At 42.6% G+C, this 19,337-nt stretch overlaps 1 protein-coding gene across 18 annotated transcripts in view; it reads right to left on the bottom strand.

Annotated features, from left to right (window-relative positions):
* Positions 1-19,337, bottom strand: part of NCOA1 (nuclear receptor coactivator 1) — a 360,042-nt gene that overhangs the window by 123,666 nt on the left and 217,039 nt on the right. For all 18 annotated transcript variants that reach the window (XM_043510052.1, XM_043510045.1, XM_043510046.1 and 15 more), the window contains 2 exons: positions 13,303-13,408; positions 4,984-5,150 (listed from right to left, as the gene is read on the bottom strand). In XM_043510052.1, the coding sequence (XP_043365987.1) occupies positions 4,984-5,150; positions 13,303-13,391 (256 nt within the window). In that variant the 5' untranslated portion in view covers positions 13,392-13,408. The remainder of the gene's footprint in view (positions 1-4,983; positions 5,151-13,302; positions 13,409-19,337) is intronic.

Below are 19,337 nucleotides of genomic sequence, written 5' to 3' on the forward strand. Positions count from 1 at the left end.
ATACGGCACAGATATTAATCCTTACAACTCCTGTTTGGGGTAGGTGAGTAAATATGTTACCCATTTTTCAGATGAGGAAACTGCGGCATGTAAAAGTAAAAGTGGCCACAGAGTGAGTCAGCTACACAGCCTGGATTAGAACTCAGCACTTCCTGATTTTCTACCCTGTGCTCATTCCTACAGACCTCCCTGCCTTCACTGGCCTTTTTAAAGTAACATGGACAAATCACTACAAAGTGTACCATTTCTACTGTACAGCAAGCATGGCCTTATCGCCATAAAGTCATCTCTTTCTCCTCTCCCAGTTGATTTGCGAAACAAAGATTGATTAAATCTCAGAAGCAGGACCTTCTTGGATGTACATCCTGCCTCTCTAGGTCAGCTTTTAAGGATTACTCTCTCAATTAACTATTAATACCTTATCTAGCAAGCTGGTTTAAAGAGAAGTGGCATAGATCTGTGTAATGGACCTATGGAGGAGGCAGCACCTTGGATGGGTTGATCTACATTTGGTAAGTGCATCAGTACTATCCAGGTTATTTCACGGGTCCATCACTATGACGTTTGGGAGCCTTCTTGCAAAGCACTTAGCAATGTGACTAGCATCTATCATGTGGCCCCACGTTCATCCAACAAAAATCTCCCCACACCAAACTCATTATAGGACAAGTTTCCCAAATTCTTAGGAAACTCCAAACTTCTGAATCTATCCCTGCTCCCCTGCCTCCAGGCATGCCCACAATAGCAAGCCTATTAAAAATATTATGTTCAACAAGACACCTGGATTCAATTATTTTTCCCCTTTCACTCCAATGTTACGTGTGGCCCAAATGACTGCAGTGAGCTTTTGTTCTCGTCCCTGTCTAAGGGACTTTGCTAAAGCACTATCGAAGGCCTGAAAAGCAAAATTCACAACGTTGCACTAACTCAAAATCTAAAAACTTTTGTGGGACAGATAAGTGCTGAAAAATTAACTTTCTGGACCCTTCCTCTGCTGCATTTATTGCTGTCTTGGCAGATGAATTTCAGGTTGTTGCCACAGCCGCAAACTGCTTGTTCTGCCAACTGTACATTACTAACATTGGAAAGTGTCCAAACCTAGGAATCTTTTCTAAAAGCATTTGCTTCATACTTTAAATAACAGCTGCCAGGCGTGCTGGGGGATGGGGAGGAAGGGCTGATATATGTGATGCATTTACAAGATTTCCTGCCTCTTTTTGGTTTCTCCACCATTTTGTGGGACAAAAAGAAGTAAGATCCTGCAGAGAGACACACAAAGATGATTTTGGGGAGAAAGAGCTGAGGAGACGTGACCTCTAAATCTTCAGGAGAAAAACTCAAAGGCTGACAGTGGGGGAAACTTCCACTAGCGAGTGAACACTTGGCAAGAAGCGGCTGAATTGTAGATTGTTTGCATTCATTATGAGCTTACACCTGCTGGCTCCCATAACTTCACAATTTGCAGAGAACTCTGATAAATGCTCTGCACTCAAGACAGACTTTCATTTAGGAATTTTCTAACAGAATTTAAAGGGATTTTGTCCCCTACTACTTCATTTAAATTCCCTCCACCTCTGCTGCTCTGTTTGCACGTTCAATATAACATTTCTCCTTTTCCTATCAATTATGTTCCCCATTGGGCAGATTATTTTAGTTTGCTGTTTTGTTTTTTAAATTAAGCATTGCAACCATAAAAATGGATCATCATTTATATATTTCCCCGTGTTAGTGTTGTGCTGTCCACCAAAAAATGCCAACAGTTATGTGGCCCAGTGCCGAGAACCCTGCCCTACTCTGGTCATTGCTGGAAAACAAGTTAAATTACACAGGTGGGTTCCCTAACAGACAACCAACTGGATGCTCAGATGAGCTTTTAGGTGTATGTGTGGTTTTTTTAAAGCTTGCCTTGCCCACATGCAATCACTATATATATAGGTGTATGCAACATAAGGCAAGCTTTACATACCCAAGTGCCCATTTGAACACCTGCGTGTGGGATTCGGATTTGTAATTCTTGTGTTGGTGAACACCTGTGGCAGTGCATTAAGAGTAGCAGGACAGGAGTGAAGAGCACGTAACAAAACTAGCACACATTCGCACACTCTCACACGTGCACGGTTCGTAAAACTAATGAATTCCTTAACATCACACCGCTGCCAAGTGGGTACACTCCACTTAAATGTCTTGACACCACAAATATACAGCTTTCCATTCAAGAGAATGCGCGCGCGAGTGCATCTTAACCCATTAGGCTGCACAGCGATAACAGACGGATGTTCCTAGACTTCATCTGTCCAACACATTGCAACACACTGAGCTGCTAACTTGACTTGACCACACAATGAAGTCCTTGCCCCATCTTGATGTAAAATGCTCCACTATTTCTGTATAAGCCTCAAGTCTCATTCCCATCTCTATTCCTATGGCATTAAGCATGCTCTTGGCTGCTGTTGCCTAGCTGTGGCACCGAGGGCTGTACCTTTGAAAGTTTTCACTGTACTTCTGAGTGCTGTTGTAGGCCACATTAGATACACTCACAAGATGTATGTGACTCTTTTCCTCAGGCAGAGCTTTGGCTTCCCTTGCTCTCAACAGATCATAACGCAAGTCCTCTGGCTTTGCAGCAGATGCTCTGCCATTCACAATGCTTCCAAAGCAAAACCAGAACCTAAGCAATCAGCTGACACTAAATGATTCTTGACTGGGGCTACATGGAAATAAAGACCAGGGGAGAACAGAAAAGAGATAAGGAAACAAACAACGTGTGTAACATTCGGTACAAATGCAAGTATTGAAAAAGCTTCTCGTGACCCCAGCGCAAACATACTGACATTTCAACATCTCTCCATCACCTTCTCAAGCTAAATGCCTCTGCAATGAAACATTAGCTAAGAAAACGCAGAGGTGAAATTTCATTTCTTCAGCAGTGCGGCGCAGTACCACATAAGCCGGTAATACAGAACAAAGTTCAAGGAACAATATTTTTAAGTAGCGCTTATCCTAGTTAATGTTCAGCCCTGCTGTGCAATGTCAAGAAAACTAATGAATACTGAAGTGCCAGTAACTAAGAACCTCTTAAGTAGCTACCCACTATGAAATTCTTTTCAGATTTCAGCCATAACCTGAATGAAATCTGAAAACAGTCTCCCTGTTTCTTCGCAACGACAGTATGGCTAAGTAACATACACAACACTTAATCAGAGATGACTGTTTCACAACAGCCCCCTCCCCCACTTTTTAACTCTACGGAATCTGGTTCTGCATTTCCATTCCTAAAATGATAGTATGTGAGGAGAATCCATGCCAATGACTCCTGAACATACAACCTAAAATGGTGTACTCACTGAAGAACTAAATAGGATTGAAGTTAGCGCACACATACACAAGCCAAGTACGGTGTTTATGAAATCTTCAACATCTGTTACAAGGCAACAATATTTAATTCTGAAAATGTCCAGCATGAATTTTGGCAAAAGGAATTGGCTGAAGCTTGGGCAAGCCTGTCTTATCTCAGTTACTAATGGGTGAAATTCACCCCAAGGACTATGTGATGGCTGCCCCAACCAGGTATCTCCAGAGCTAAAAACATGAGCTGCTACAGAGTGAGCACAGCTGGGGGCTGTAACAACTCATATCCTCTGCAGACTGGCACAGGAGGGGACCTATAACACATACTCACTTGTGGGTTCTATATGCAACACTTAATCCTGGTTTCCTAAACCCTTTGGATTTACGTGGCACATATGGTTTGGGCTTGATCTGCACAGGAGTGAACTTCAACCCCAAAAGGAATACTTCAAGTGACTTTCATCTGAGGATCCCAAAGTGCTTTTCAAACAATAAATTTAGCCTCACAAAGGTGAAGGATGGGAGAATTATCTCTGTCAATACAACGGCTTCAAATGAGGGAGAGATGAGTCTTTTTCGGACAGAAATGATTCGTCTCTTAATTTTGTTTATGGTGCCCAGACACACCAGTGATGGATGGATAGGTAATGTTTAGATTCATTTTGCAGATGGGGAACCATGTAAGAGGAAGTTAAATTAATCGCTCAAGGTCACACAGTGCAACCATGTGGCAAAGCTGGGCAGAAAACCCGGATTTCCTGACGCCCAGTCCTATTGCTGTAACAACTAAACCACTGCCCCACATCCCCAGACCTTCAGCACTGCAGAACTCCTTGGGATGCTAAGGAGTTATTGACAAACTGATATAGAAACATCCCCTTTTTTTCTTTAAAGGCCTCCTGATGCCATGTGGAAAGCTTGGAGAAAGCATTCTATTCAGAGAGCATTCTGAATGTCTCCTTCCTCTTTTTAAATGACCAGGGACAATGGCACAAAAGTTGGTCTTTAAAGAGTTCATTGTTTTTCCTTGCTTAAAGTCACATAGAAGAGAAGCCTGGTCTAGCAATACAAGCACAAGACTGGGAGCCAGGAAAAATTTCTAAAATCTAATACCAGCTCCTAAAGCCATGCCCTCCTCAGCCTCTCATCCTACCCATCTTTAAAATGGGTTTAATGCATATGTACCTACCTTACAGTGACATCAGAGATTCATTAGTTAACAAGCTTTATCCTGGAAATTTGACTTTTAAGAGCAGTCCTGTTCAAATTAATGGGAATGCTCATAGGAGGAAGGATGACCCCGGTGAATTAGAACTGGGCTCAGTGCTGGTAAAGCACTTCCAGGATAAACCAGATAAATGCTCAGCATTAGTGTGTGCAGACTTATAGTGCTTAACAGATCACTCTGAAAACGAGGACATCACAAACAGAATATTATGACTTCAAGTAACCATCTGCAGAAACAAATGATACTTTCTTTCATGGAAATGCCTTACAAGAAGTGGGAGAAGAAAAACTATATAGAAGAGTACTGCCTCTATGTCATGGTTCTTGTTTGTAACTTAATCAATGCTGCCGATGCAACCAAAGCATGGTCTTTCTATCAGGCTCACAGCCCCAGAGTTCAAGCCTTACCTTGTTCCAACCTCTTCATCTGCTGGATTTGGTCGACCGTCTTCTTTAGAATCTTGCATTTGTCTGGCTTGACACTCAGGGTGTCGATGTCGCCAATGTTTGCCGACAGCAGCTCCGCCAGCTCCTCTAAGTATTTATTCTCTTGCTCCCGGCGTCGCTTTTCATTGCTGTGACAGAACAAAACTCCAGGTTAATGACTTTCCCACTGCTTCCCCTAAACAAGCATGTGTGTGTCTATCAGGCACCCAGAAACTTTTCTGCTTAGAGACAGGACTAAGCTGCAATCTGAATATCTGCAAAATGCAGGACGATTTGATTCAGGCCCCCTATTTTTATGCAGAATGATCACAGAACGAAAGCCCAGGAAGACATGCACAATGCAGACTCAAGTCATACATTCCTCAAAGATTATATCTTTTTAGAAACCAACATTCAGGACTCCTTGCTTATTTCAGAAAGTGAACTATAAACCTGCAGTGCCACTTGCCTTGCCAAAGCTGGTGCAAAGCAGTCCTAACGTCACACACAAAGGATCAACAAAGTCCACTGAAGATTCACATTTTATTTTTAGTTGACTTCAGTGGCAGGACTGGGATGAAAAGCAGTATTGCTATTTGTATCATCCCAATAAATGCCAACAGCAGCTCTCCTCCTTGAGGTCAGAGCCAAATGAAAGGGCCAAATACTTCTCCATGAACTCTTTCCCTATGGCAAAATTCAGAGGTGTGGACAAACTGCCAACAGCTGAGCTGTAACTTAGCTCTCATGAGAGTCCCTCTAGAGATTATAACATATTTCTGTGCCAAAGACACTGCGAGCAGGAAAAGAGTGCAATGAACTGCTCTGACACACATACACCCCTCTCTCTATCACTAACCTCAGTTTTTTTGCTGATACAGACTAACATGGCTACCACTCTGAAACCTCTACTGAGTGGAATCAGAACTGCTCAAAATGTGCATCATAGGCCTTATACTGTTAACAGCTAATAGAGATTCTCTTATAGAGACTAGTAAGTAAAAATGTATATATACACACACTATTTGCTAAATAAAAGTTTTTATAAAAACAGTTAAATCACCTTCCTTGCAACCTTCAGAAGGACACAGAATAATAAATGATTTCAGAAAATATTGTCTAAAAATGGATTATTCTCAATAATTAACAAGCTGATATGACATGAGTGGTAGGTTACAAACAGGACACAATTTTGAAACTGAGCTAGAACAGTTTCCAGATCATAAGGCAAATGCTACACGGTACATTCATCTGATGGAAAGAGACAGGGAAAATTAAAAGAAATATGTTGGGGACTGAAAATTCTCTGAGCATGCAGTCAAGTTCTGTCCAGCCAGTGCAGGAGGTTGTGCAGAGGAACAAGCTAAAGGCTGCAAAAAGTGATCAGTTCCAACTTCTGTATGTGGTAGTCCAGGGGTGGGCAAACTTTTTAGCCCGAGGGCCACATCAGGGTTGCAAAACGGTATGGAGGGCTGGGTAGGGAAGGCTGTGCCTCCCCAAACAGCCTGGCCCCCGCCCCCTATGCACCCCTCCCACTTCTTGCCCCCTGACTACCCCCTTAGAACCTCTGACCCATCCAACCCCCCCCCCGACTCCTTGTCCCCTGACCGCCCCCTCCCAGGACCCCCCCACTCCAACTGCCCCCCCATAACCCCACCCGCTATTCAACCCCCTCCTTCTTCCTGTCTCCTGACTGCCCCAACCCCTATCCACACCCCCGCCTCCTGACAGACCCCCCGGGAACCCCAACCCATCCAACCCCCCCACACTCCTTGTCCCCTGACTGCCCCCTCCTGGGACCCCCGTCCCTAATTGCCCCCCCCAGGACCCGACCCCCTATCCAACCCCCCACTCTCTGTCTCCTGACTGCCCCCCGAACCTCCACCCCATCCAACTGTCCCCTGACTGCCCTCCCAGGACCTCCTGCCCCTTATCTAACCCCCCCCTTACCATGCTGCTCAGAGCAGCAGGACAGCCTTATTGGAAAGCCTAGGAGGTGGCTGGGCACAAGCCGTGCTCCCTGTGTGGCAGCGTAGCTGCAGGGGAGGGGCCAGGAGCTCCAGGGCCGGGAGCTCAGGGGTCGGGCAGGACAGTCCTGTGGGCCGGGTGTGGCACGCGGGACGTAGTTTGCCCACCTCTATGGTAGTCACTCTGTAAAAGTGGACACATACAAAATGCTTATGACCAGTGTACAGCTAGCAGCACTCTGATATGTCTGCAGCTACTGCTTAGACTCCTTAGAGATTATTCCATCCCCAAATATCCAGCCAACTACACACCCATATACCCACAGGAAATTCTATGCACACACTGCACAAATGTTCTGGGGTTTACAGATTTGTTCCTTTTTCTTATTCAATTCAAACAATATTATTAATTTTTTCTGCTATCCCTGATGGGTGTGCACTCTCCTCCGTCCTCTTCACTGTGGCTTGGACTCTCTGTAAACAACTAACCATTGCACACACTCCTAGATGGACCATCATGCCCTCACCGTTCTGGAACTCTGGCTCCTCGCTGGTGCCTCCATTAGACTGAGGTTCACCTTCCTATACCTTGTTGTCCTTTCTCGGTCCTCAAACTGCTGCACATAGGGTTGAGAAGCCAGAGAGTTAACTTTCTGATCAGCTGATACAGCAGATCAGGAGCCAGGTGGTCTCCCAGAAGAATCTGTATTTTGAAAAATAATCAACTGCCTGACTATGGGCATCTCCCACAGTGTGGAGAAAAGAAATAAAAATTCTGGTCTGGCTTGCCAAATCTGTGTAGCTTAGATTAAGTCAAGCTCCCTGTTAAGTGACAGGTAACAAGTGACTGCTAAGCCTTTTCAGGAAGACAGGCAGCACTGTCCAATAACTTTTACAGGATCAGATAATGATTGGCTGCTAACTCAGGAGTGTGTACAGTTACATTCATTCTCCCATCAGGCAGCTGACAATGAAGTGGTTGGTAGCTGTATCATACCCAAGCAAATAGTTAAATGTTAATGTGAACGGGCCAGTGGCAAGTTTGAGTTCCACCGTCTGCAAAATTGTTGGGTCTGTCCAGGCTATCATCTTATCCTCTTTTTCTAATTGATATCAGTGAAATCTGAAATAACTTTTGTGCTCTAGGAAGTGACACATTTACATCAAGGGAAGGACTAAACTATACCCAATTACATTAGCTCTAGGGAGCTAATGCACTTGGCAGGGGCCTAGAGGTATGTGAAAGAGAACATCTATCTGAAAAGTTTCAGAGTAGCAGCCATGTTAGTCTGTATTCGCAAAAAGAAAAGGAGGACTTGTGGCACCTTAGAGACTAACAAATTTATTAGAGCATAAGCTTTCGTGAGCTACAGCTCACTTCATCGGATGCATTTGGTGGAAAAAACAGAGGGGAGACTGATATACACACACAGAGAACATGAACCAATGGGTTTATCATACACACTGTAAGGAGAGTGATCACTTAAGATAAGCCATCACCAGCAGCAGGGGGGGGAAAGGAGGAAAACCTTTCATGGTGACAAGCAAGGTAGGCTAATTCCAGCAGTTAACAAGAATATCAGAGGAACAGTGGGGGGTGGGGTGGGAGGGAGAAATACCATGGGGAAATAGTTTTACTTTGTGTAATGACTCATCCATTCCCAGTCTTTATTCAAGCCTAAGTTAATTGTATCCAGTTTGCAAATTAATTCCAATTCAGCAGTCTCTCGTTGGAGTCTGTTTTTGAAGCTTTTTTGTTGAAGGATAGCCACTCTTAGGTCTGTAATCGAGTGACCAGAGAGATTGAAGTGTTCTCCAACTGGTTTTTGAATGTTATAATTCTTGATGTCTGATTTGTGTCCATTCATTCTTTTACATAGAGACTGTCCAGTTTGGCCAATGTACATGGCAGAGGGGCATTGCTGGCACATGATGGCATATATCACATTGGTAGATGCACAGGTGAACGAGCCTCTGATAGTGTGGCTGATGTGATTAGGCCCTATGATGGTGTCCCCTGAATAGATATGTGGACAGAGTTGGCAACGGGCTTTGTTGCAAGGATAGGTTCCTGGGTTGGTGGTTCTGTTGTGTGGTGTGTGGTTGCTGGTGAGTATTTGCTTCAGATTGGGGGGCTGTCTGTAAGCAAGGACTGGCCTGTCTCCCAAGATCTGTGAGAGTGATGGGTCGTCCTTCAGGATAGGCTGTAGATCCTTGATGATGCGTTGGAGAGGTTTTAGTTGGGGGCTGAAGGTGATGGCTAGTGGGGTTCTGTTATTTTCTTTGTTGGGCCTGTCCTGTAGTAGGTGACTTCTGGGTACTCTTCTGGCTCTGTCAATCTGTTTCTTCACTTCAGCAGGTGGGTATTGTAGTTGTAGGAATGCATGATAGAGATCTTGTAGGTGTTTGTCTCTGTCTGAGGGGTTGGAGCAAATGCAGTTATATCGTAGAGCTTGGCTGTAGACAATGGATCGTGTGGTATGATCTGGATGAAAGCTAGAGGCATGTAGGTAGGAATAGCGGTCAGTAGGTTTCCAATATAGGGTGGTGTTTATGTGACCATCGCTTATTAGCACCGTAGTGTCCAGGAAGTGGATCTCTTGTGTGGACTGGTCCAGGCTGAGGTTGATGGTGGGATGGAAATTGTTGAAATTCTGGTGGAATTCCTCAAGGGCTTCTTTTCCATGGGTCCAGATGATGAAGATGTCATCAATGTAGCGCAAGTAGAGTAGGGGCATTAGGGGACGAGAGCTGAGGAAGCGTTGTTCTAAGTCAGCCATAAAAATGTTGGCATACTGTGGGGCCATGCGGGTACCCATTGCAGTGCCGCTGACTTGAAGGTATACATTGTCCCCAAATGTGAAAAGTGTGATCTCCCCACCCCCACTCCCATATGCATTTCAAAGGAAATGTTATATTAACTTACAGTTACTCTACATATTACCATACATACACTCAACAGAGCATGCTGTAAAGAGGCCAATAAAATTTTCTGGTGAGATACCAAAGAGAAATATGAGGCTCAATGCCAAAGATCTGAGATTTCATAAGTTAAAAGGTAAAAGTTTGAATTAAAGAAAAACAAAAAAGAAAGAAAAACTGCAATCAATCTCTATTTGCAAAAGCAACTAAAGCAAATCTAGTGGATCACTTTATAATCAAGTCACAGAAACACCCCACATACCACACTGAGCCATGCAGATGAATACAGAGCAGCAACCAACTCCACTGCAGTGAGTCATTTTGAAAAACATTCAGACTCACACACAGGTAGGTCCTCTTTGCTTATTAAAGGGCAGGTAAATGTCTCAATAGAGTCGAATAGGTATTCAGTTAAGGTCAAATTAATTTCCTCCCCTCTTTGTGAATCAATAGGGAAAAAGAAGAAAAGCTACTTGTTGTGGATGAACTCATTTGGTGAAAAAAAACTTAATGCCACTGTTGCTGTGGCAACTTTCAAGTTGTGGGAGGGAGAATAGGCCGATTTTCCCTACATAAAAGCATCAGGAGAATATTATAGCAGTGGGCTGTTCTTTATGACTCTGGAGTATCATCACAGTAACTGTGAAACCGTCCATGGTTTTACACAGGAATTCTGAAATTCAAGTAGCTCTGTAGTACGCTATATACTCCAGCCTTTGAAAAAGATGTGGAGCAGGAAGTTGTCTCTGCCAGTCACTAGTGGAAGTTAAAACATCTCATTAGCACTTTCTGAAGAGAGTACGATATAGCACCAGGTCACTGGCCAACATTCCCTCTCCTAGGGAAACACATTCCAGTGTCCCAATATGTGAGAAAGCTCCTAATGGCTGCCATGTTTGCCTACAGGTATCCCAGTAAGCACTTTGCAAAGTGCTTTTCAATACCTTATGTGTAGGGGTCTACTTAAATCATAGAGAAATCACACAATTTTTGCGGGTTGGTCATGGCACAAATAGCAAATTTTGCAGATGTGTTACACATCTGTGAAATTTTCTATTTATGCCATGACCAACTCATGGAAAATGTGTGATTTCTCTGCAGCATTTCTCAAACTAGGGGTCCAGACCCAAAAGGGGGTTGCAAGCCTATTAGGGTGTTGAAGTATTGCTACCCTTACTTCTGCGCTGTTGCTGGTGGCAGCACTGCCTGCAGCTGGGAGGCAGGAGAGCAGCAGCTGCTGCCTAGGTGTCCTGCTCTCAAGGCAGCATTGCCGCCAACAGCAGCACCACAGAAGTAAGGTTGGCAGTACCATGCCACCTTTATTTCTCTGCAGCTGCTGGCTGCGGTACTGCCTTCAGACCTGGGCACCCAGCCAGCAGCCACTGCTCTCTACTCTGCCTTCAGAGCTGGGTGGCTGGAGAGAGGCAGTGCTGCCGTCAGCAGCTGCAGAGAAGTAAGGGTGCCATGGTATTGCCACCCTTACTTCTGAGCTTGGTGTCCTGGCAGCAACCACCATTCTCTGCTCTGCCTTCACAACTGGGCAGCCGGAGACCATGTTTCACGGGTAAGACCATATTTCACAGTCCATGACGTGATTTTCACAGCCACGAATCTAGTAGACCCCCTACTTATGTGTGAAAGGAGCTGTATAATCCATTCTACTGTCCTAGCCTGCTCTTACTCTGAATAGTCTTAAGGATTTTCTGTATCTGTATAGCAAGGTTTCTGAGGGAGTGATCACTACAAGAATGGAGAATGAGAAAGCTACTTAGAAAAGAAAATGCATGGTTGGTTTAAGGACTTTACTATTGGGCTATGAGCCAGGTTTCCTAATAAAGAAAGGAGTTATAATAAATCTAAGAAACAGAACCATGCACATTCTTATTTATTTAGGCAATGGAGCCCTCAAGAACAGGCGTACAGGCCTTCTTTGCTTCACACAGACACTAGACATGGACTGTGCTTGAGGGACAAAGGGAGTTCATTTCTAAGGGAATGATCTGGCTCCAGCTGAAACACTAGAATTAATTAGATTGGGCTCTAAGGCAGACTCAGGGCTTTAGGCAGGCCTAGTACAGGTGGTAAAGTTTTGATTCAAAGACCTGCTCTCCTATACAATGGCAGAAATGGCAAATGTCTCACAGTACTATAGAAGTCTTTGCTAGGGATGGAAATAAGTGCTACCAGAAAAGCGTTTCTTGTGGAATTACTGCAGTTTACACCAAATGTATTGTTTGATTTTTTAAGTTGATGGCATAGTTAGGCTATGAACCCAAATCACCATTGTAATTAGCACTACTGGAAGGTCTGGAAATTCTGTGGAAGATTGACTGCTAAAGGAAGGGAGAGGCAGTCACTGAAAAGATGAGTAGAAAATATTTGAAGTTATCAAACAAACATCTTAAACCTCTTTACTAGATTAACAACTTACTGCCACCTTTATATTTACGGTCTAGAAACTGTCACAACTTCAGTCAAATACAAAATGTCCATACATGTGCAAAACGGACAGAAAGCAAACGCTGAGCATTGTCACTGCACATGCACTGTGTGAAGAGGAGCACAGCAGCTTCATAGGTAGCAGTGGCACACACTTAACAGTGGCACTAAAATGCAAGAAACTCTTTCCTAACATAGGGTGAACCAAAAGGGAAACAGCCAGACTTGACAGAGTCACACCAGTGCCACCAAGGCCCACACAGCTGACAGTCATTTTAGCTATAATGCTCACAACTACATAAATCAGGATGAAATACATGTTGGATTTGCTTAGCCTTAACCAAAGGGCAGCACAAAGGAAAAATTACTGGGAAAGCCCCACACAAAGAACAGATTTCTAGAGCAAGCTGAATTATGAAAGGAATCTGCCATTAGGGCTGTTTGGACAATCACATGGAAAGGACTATAATTTAGACTAACGTGTCTCCTGAATGTACGATGGTGTAAAAGAATCTCATCACCAAGGTCCTTGGAACCTGACGGAAATATGCATTGCTTGGGCACCCTGTAGGGAGGCACAAGCCTTGGGCTGACCTGAAGACCTCACACATGGCTTTGACATTCACAAGTAATGCAACCATTCCTAACTCATACCAAGAAAGCCCTCTCGATATCTCCCCATGCCACCACCAAGTGCCCTCAATTTATAAATCAATAAATTAACTTTGATAATAAGCCTCTATCATCAGTTGCCACCTAAAAGCAAGAAGAGCAGATGGGAAGTTATATTTCCATCATGTTCCCTCTTCCACCACAGTCACTAATAAAAGTAGAGCTGAGTTCTGGTGGGAAGTGTGAACATTTATGAGTAGATGAAACCTGCTCCATCTGCTCAAGCAGATGGGACAGAACAATGCGGTTAGAATGACAAAGTAGCCACGTGGGAGAAATGGTTTTGGAACAGCGCACATACCTCTGGGCCAATGTATCACATGGTGACCCCTTCCTCTTCCGGGAATCAGGGTTAGCAGGATCTGTTGAACTGTCCCCAAGGCCACTCATGTTGAACTACTTTGCACCTATACACGAAAGAGAAATATGAATCAGGAACCTGACAGGGATGGCAGCTTACAACCAGGTAATGAATGATTCATACACAGGAATACCAGAAAGCAGGAATCCGATGACCACCAAATAGAAAACTACTCCAGCAGCCAATTGCTCTTAATGTTAAACATCATCTCCCTAATCTTTCTCCAGAATATGTTATCTTCTTCAGTTTAAGCCTTGTCCCAGCAACTTGTAAAGGAAGCTTACACAGAAAGTACAAGAAAAGAGAAGAGAGACCATGTGTATTACCACCTTGAAGGCATTTCTCTCATACACGCCCTCACCCTCTATATCCCATTTCTTCTATATGATATGGATTGAACTCCCTCAGTTTCCCCTGCCCCCATTGCTTTTAAATCTGGTTCTTGTATCATTTCCATTGCCCTTCTCGGTTTTTCCCCCCAATATCCTCCAACAATAAGGTTAAGAACAGCACCCATTACTCCAGATATAATCTTCACAGGGCTCTGTGCACACAGCCTTGTTATTATAAGAACACTCTATATACATGGGAGAACTAATTTTTTTTTTTGGGCAGTGTGACACAGTTAGGTGATTTTCAGTTACCTTTAGCATCCTCTGGTTTCTCTGATTTCTAGATAGCTGCCCCACCCCCTCACATTTGTGTCTGTGCTATCTACTCCCTCTCTCTCAGTATATGGCTTTACATTAATTGGAAATAACTCATCTTGTTGGATGTAACATCCCCCCCCCAAAAAAAATTGTTTTAATCTCCCTTTATAGTTGGGCTTTTGTGTTTGGTACCTCTCCCATTTTGCATCAGTGTTGATTTAAGACCTTCCATTGGTGCAGAGGTTCCCACTAGGTGACTGGTCACATGGCAGGTGGCACTCCTTGTTTCTAGCTCCATTAAAAGAAGCTTTTTTTTAAAAACAAAAAACAAAAAACACTATCATCATTGTCCCAGAAATGCAATTGCTATAGATGCTGCAGCGCTGTTATGGGATTATTGATGGAAGGAGGTGGCGTCCATGCGAGAGTACACAGAAGAGGCAAGTGTACTTTAGACACTCATTCTATTAAGATGTGGTCCGCACTAGGAAAGTGTTTGCAAATCCCTGCCTAGCAGCTTTAATAAAATTGCTAAGCAGTGAGGGTTACAATATTGCAATATCCCATTTGCTACCACTCCCCAATTAGGAGTTTTTAAATACAACCTTATTTATTCAAAGAAGTAACAAAATTCCAAATATACTGACAAGAATTTTCAAAAGTAACCGGTGATTTGGGATATTTCAATACCTGATATTTCTATCCTACAGTTTCTCCATACAATGTAGGTTGCCTTTTATTTTACTTTTAATATTATTTGTACTACCATAATATCTAGGCTCCCCAGTAATGGACAAGAAGTCCACTGCATTAGGTGCTGTACAAACAGAAAAATACAAAATGATCTCTGCCCCACAGAGTTTACAATCTAAGAAGAAGAGAAGAATCAACAGATTGATACAGAGAGACAGGGGAGTACAAGGAATCAATGAGGCAACATTGGTCAGCATTATACACAGTGGTCTCAGCACACTAGCAGTCTAACTGTTGTCAAGTTTTTTGCAGTCGACAGAGCAAAGGAGAGACTTTTAAGGAGATCTGAAGGACAATGAAGTAGCTTTACAGATGTTTACAGGAAGCTCCTCCTAAGGGTGAGGGGCAGCATAGGAGTAAGCATGACGATGCTTGTTTAAAAATGTAACAAGTGGGCAGGGGTTGCTGGCATCATGGGCTAATCAGAGATGGGGATCAATGTCTCGCTGCTGAATCAGAGATAAGTTGTGTAGAACCTTGAAGGCAAAGACAAGCAGCTTATATTTGATACAATAGAGAAAGGGGGAGGGAAAAGAGGGGGGTAACATGGCAAAGCGATGGGCTAGGAGGATGTTCTTTGCAGCAGCAGTCTCAATAGATATGAGCGGGGCAAGATTGCATTTGTCAAGGCTAGAGAACAGGATGTTGCAGTATTCGAGACACAAGATGATAAGAGCCTGGATGAGAGTTTTCGATGTATGGATGGGTAGGAAAGGCTGTATCTTAGGGTGGTTAATTAGCTTTCTTTCTAGCACTGCTAAAATCCAGGTCACCTGTTCTCTTAAGTTATTAAGCTATGTTTTTAAAAGTGGGTTATTTAAAAAAAATTAAACACTTAAACCAAATTGAGAGTCAACCCCTTCCAGATATTTGCCTCATGGCTTTCTACACAACACAACAAACAGAAATTCCCAGAACAAATCATCTGGTAGTAATAGGGGACTTTAACTACCCAGACATCTGTTAGAAAAGAAATACAACAAAATACAAAATTTCCAATACATTTTTTGGAATGTATTGGGGACAACCTTGTGTTTCACAAGATGGAGGAATCAGGCAGCAGGAAAACCATTTTAGACTTTATTCTCACTAACAGGGAGGAATTGGTTGCAAATTTGAAGGTGGAAGACAGTTTGGGTGAAAGTGATCATGAAATAACAGATTTCATGATTCTATGTAGAGGAAGGAGTAAGAACAGAAAAAGGAGTTTAGGAAAGCTAGCAGTTTCTCAAAGAGATGTTAAAGGAGCAACAGCAAACTATCCCGATGCGAAGAAAAAATAGGAAGACTAGTAAGAGGCTAAAAAGCTCCTGATGGAGCTATATTGATTATTTGAAAATAAAAAAAGGAATCCTACAAAAAGAGGAAAGATGGACAAATTGCTAAGGAGAAGTACAAAAGAATAACACAAGCAAGTACGGACAAAAGCAGAAAGGATAAGGCACAAATGAGTACATCTAGGAAGGGACATAAAAGACAATAAGAAGAGGTTCTTTAAACACATTAGGAGCAAGAGAAAGGCAAAGGAAGTGTAGGTCCTGTACTTAGCAGGGAAGGAGAGGTAATAACAGACAACATGAATGGTGAAAGGTAGACAACATGAAGAAGGCCAAGATACTTAATGTCTATTTTGCCTGTATGCACTAAAAAGCTAAATTGTGACCAGGTACTCAAAACACAATTAATATTAACATCAGGGGAAGGAATGCAGGCCAAAGTAGGAAGAACAAGTTATAGAATATTTAGATAAATAACATGTATTCAGGTCATCAGGACCTGATGAAATTCATCTTAGGGTGCTTAAGAAACTAGCTGAAGCAATTTCTGAACTGTTCACAATTATCTCTGAACTAATGGAGAATGGATGAGGTCCCAGAGGACTGGAGAAAGGCAAACTGGGTATCTATCTTTAAAAAGAGGAATAAAAAGGACCTGGGGGATGACAGACCAGTCAGCCTAACTCTTTACCTGAAAAGATACTAGAACAAATTATGAAACAATCAATTTGTAAGCACCTAGAGGATAACAGGGTCATATGTAATAATCACAAGGATTTGTCAAGAACAAATCATGCCAAGCCAATCTAATTTCATACTTTTACAGGGATACTGGCCTAGTGGATAAGCTGTAGATGTGATATATCTTGATTTTAGTAATGCTTTTGACATATCCCATATGACATTCTCATAAGCAAACTAGGGAAATGTAGTCTAGGTGAAATTACTATAAAGTGGGTGGACAACTGGTTGAAAGACCATACTCAGAGTAGTTATCATTGGTTCACTGTCAAACTAGGATAATGTGTCTAGTGGGATCCCACAGGGGTCTGTTCTGGGTCTGGTACTAGTTGATATTTTCCTTAATGACTTAGATAACGGAATGGAAAGTGTGCTTATAAAATCTGCAGATGACACCAAGCTAGAAGGGGTTGCTAGAACTCTGGAGAAAAGGATTAAAATTCAAAACAATCTTGCCAAAAAGTATTCGTCTGAAATCAACTAGATGAAATTCAATAAAGACAAGTGAAAAGTACTACACTTAGGAAGGAAAAATCAAATGCACAACTACAAAATGGGAAACAACTGGTTATGCAGTAGTACTGCTGATAAGGATTTGGGTATACAGGTATAGTGGATCACAAACTGAATACGACTCAACAATGTGATGCAGTGTTATTGTAGCTGTGTTGCTCCCAGGATATTAGACACACAATGTAATGCAGTTGAGAAAAAGGATGATATTATTCTGGGGTGTATTTACAGGAGTGTCATACATAAGACATGGAAGGTAACTGTCCTGATCTACATGTCACTGGTGAGGCCTCAGCTGGAGTACACTGTCCAGTGCTGGGCACCACCCTTTAACAAAGATGTGGATAAACTGGAGAGAGTCCAGGGAACTGCAGCAAAAATTATCAAAGGTTTAGAAAACCTATGAAGAAAGTTTTTAAAAATGGGTACGTTTAGTCTTGAGAAAAGAAGACTGGGGGCCACGGGCGGAGAGGAGGAGAGAGAGAGAGAGACCTGACAACAGTTTTCCAGTATGGTTAAGGGCTGTTATAAAGAGGACAGTGATCAATTATTCTTCATGTCCACTGAAAGTAGGACAAGAAGTAACTGGCTCAGTTTGCAGCAAGGGAAATTTAGGTTAGATAATAGGAAAATCTTTCTAGCTATAAAGATAGTTAACTACTGGAATAGGCTTTCAAGGGGGGCTGTGGAAACCCCATCATTGGAGGTTTCTAAGCACAGGTTAGACAAACACCTAACAGGGATGGTCTAGGTTTACATGGTCTTGTCTCGGTGTTGGGGGCTTGACTAAATGACTTTAGGGCTGAAAGAGTCTTGAACATTTCTATGATTCTGGGACACACTTACTCAGCTTTGTATGGCTTGACAAACCAGCCAGACACTCTCAAAGGGTCAGATCCTGCAAGATGCCAATCACTCTCGACTCCCACTGGCTTCATAAAGTTGGTGTCTAAGAGTGGGATTTTCAAAAGAACTCAACACTGGCATAGCCCTGCCCCCACGCAGGCAGTGATGAAACTCCCATGGACTTCAAAGGGAGCAGAATTAGACCAACACTGACTCCTTTTGAAAACCTCACCCTACAACTTTAAATGCCTTTTATGCATGCTCCTTTCAAATCTTGTGCAATATATTAGTGAAAAGAAGAGAAGGCATGTCTTTCTCTGTCTCCTCTCCCGTAGCTGGTCCCTTAGAGGGTAATGGCCTACTAGTGCTACTGTTAATGGAGTTTCTCCTTTATCTCATGTAGTAGAGATGTGTGTTGTGATGCTAAAGATCCTGGATTCAAACCTATCTCATGATCTATTGTGCTTACTATTTATTGGTTAAAGTGTCTATTCTGAAGTAAATGGTACATCTGTGTTTAAATAGAAGTGCCATGAGAAACCAATCTTTATACAGCAAGCAGTCATTTTTGCTAATGTTTGCATCAGTATTACCAAGATGAAAACTGTTCCTGAAATCTTTTCAGCAATATTAGCATAGCCAATCAATAATTCCTCCTTTGTGCCAGCGAGAATGAAAAGCAGAGTGAGTTGTCCTAATTTATGAGAAACAAGTATAATCAACAGCAGAGAAACTCTGGTCAGAAACCAACAAGCTAGCTGATGACCACAGATCTAATTTTATTCCTCATATTTGTTGAGTTTGAAATAAAAATCAATGTCAAAAGCAACTGTAATCAGAAGGAAAAAACCTTTAAAAATTAAGGACTGGAAAACAAACTGCCATATCATCTGTTCCAATTACAAGGGGGGTTTTTTAACATTTTTTTTAAAAGATATACATTTGTTGTTCAATGTTTTAAATATTTCCTTTACAAAATAGATGTACCAAGCAGCATCTTTCCATCCTCCCTTTTTTAACTTAACATGCTGCTTATTTATACTGTACACATTTCAAGAAAATTCACATCAAGAAACGTGACACTGAAGTTAAAAGTTTAGCTTACATCCACAAAGCCAGGAAATTGAGTTCTGACGGCTACTGCTGCTCATGCAGGCCCTGATCCTGCCACACTTACTCATTTGAGTCAAGTTAC

This window comes from Dermochelys coriacea, chromosome 3, assembly GCF_009764565.3.
Source record: "Dermochelys coriacea isolate rDerCor1 chromosome 3, rDerCor1.pri.v4, whole genome shotgun sequence".
Lineage (NCBI taxonomy): Eukaryota > Metazoa > Chordata > Testudines > Dermochelyidae > Dermochelys > Dermochelys coriacea.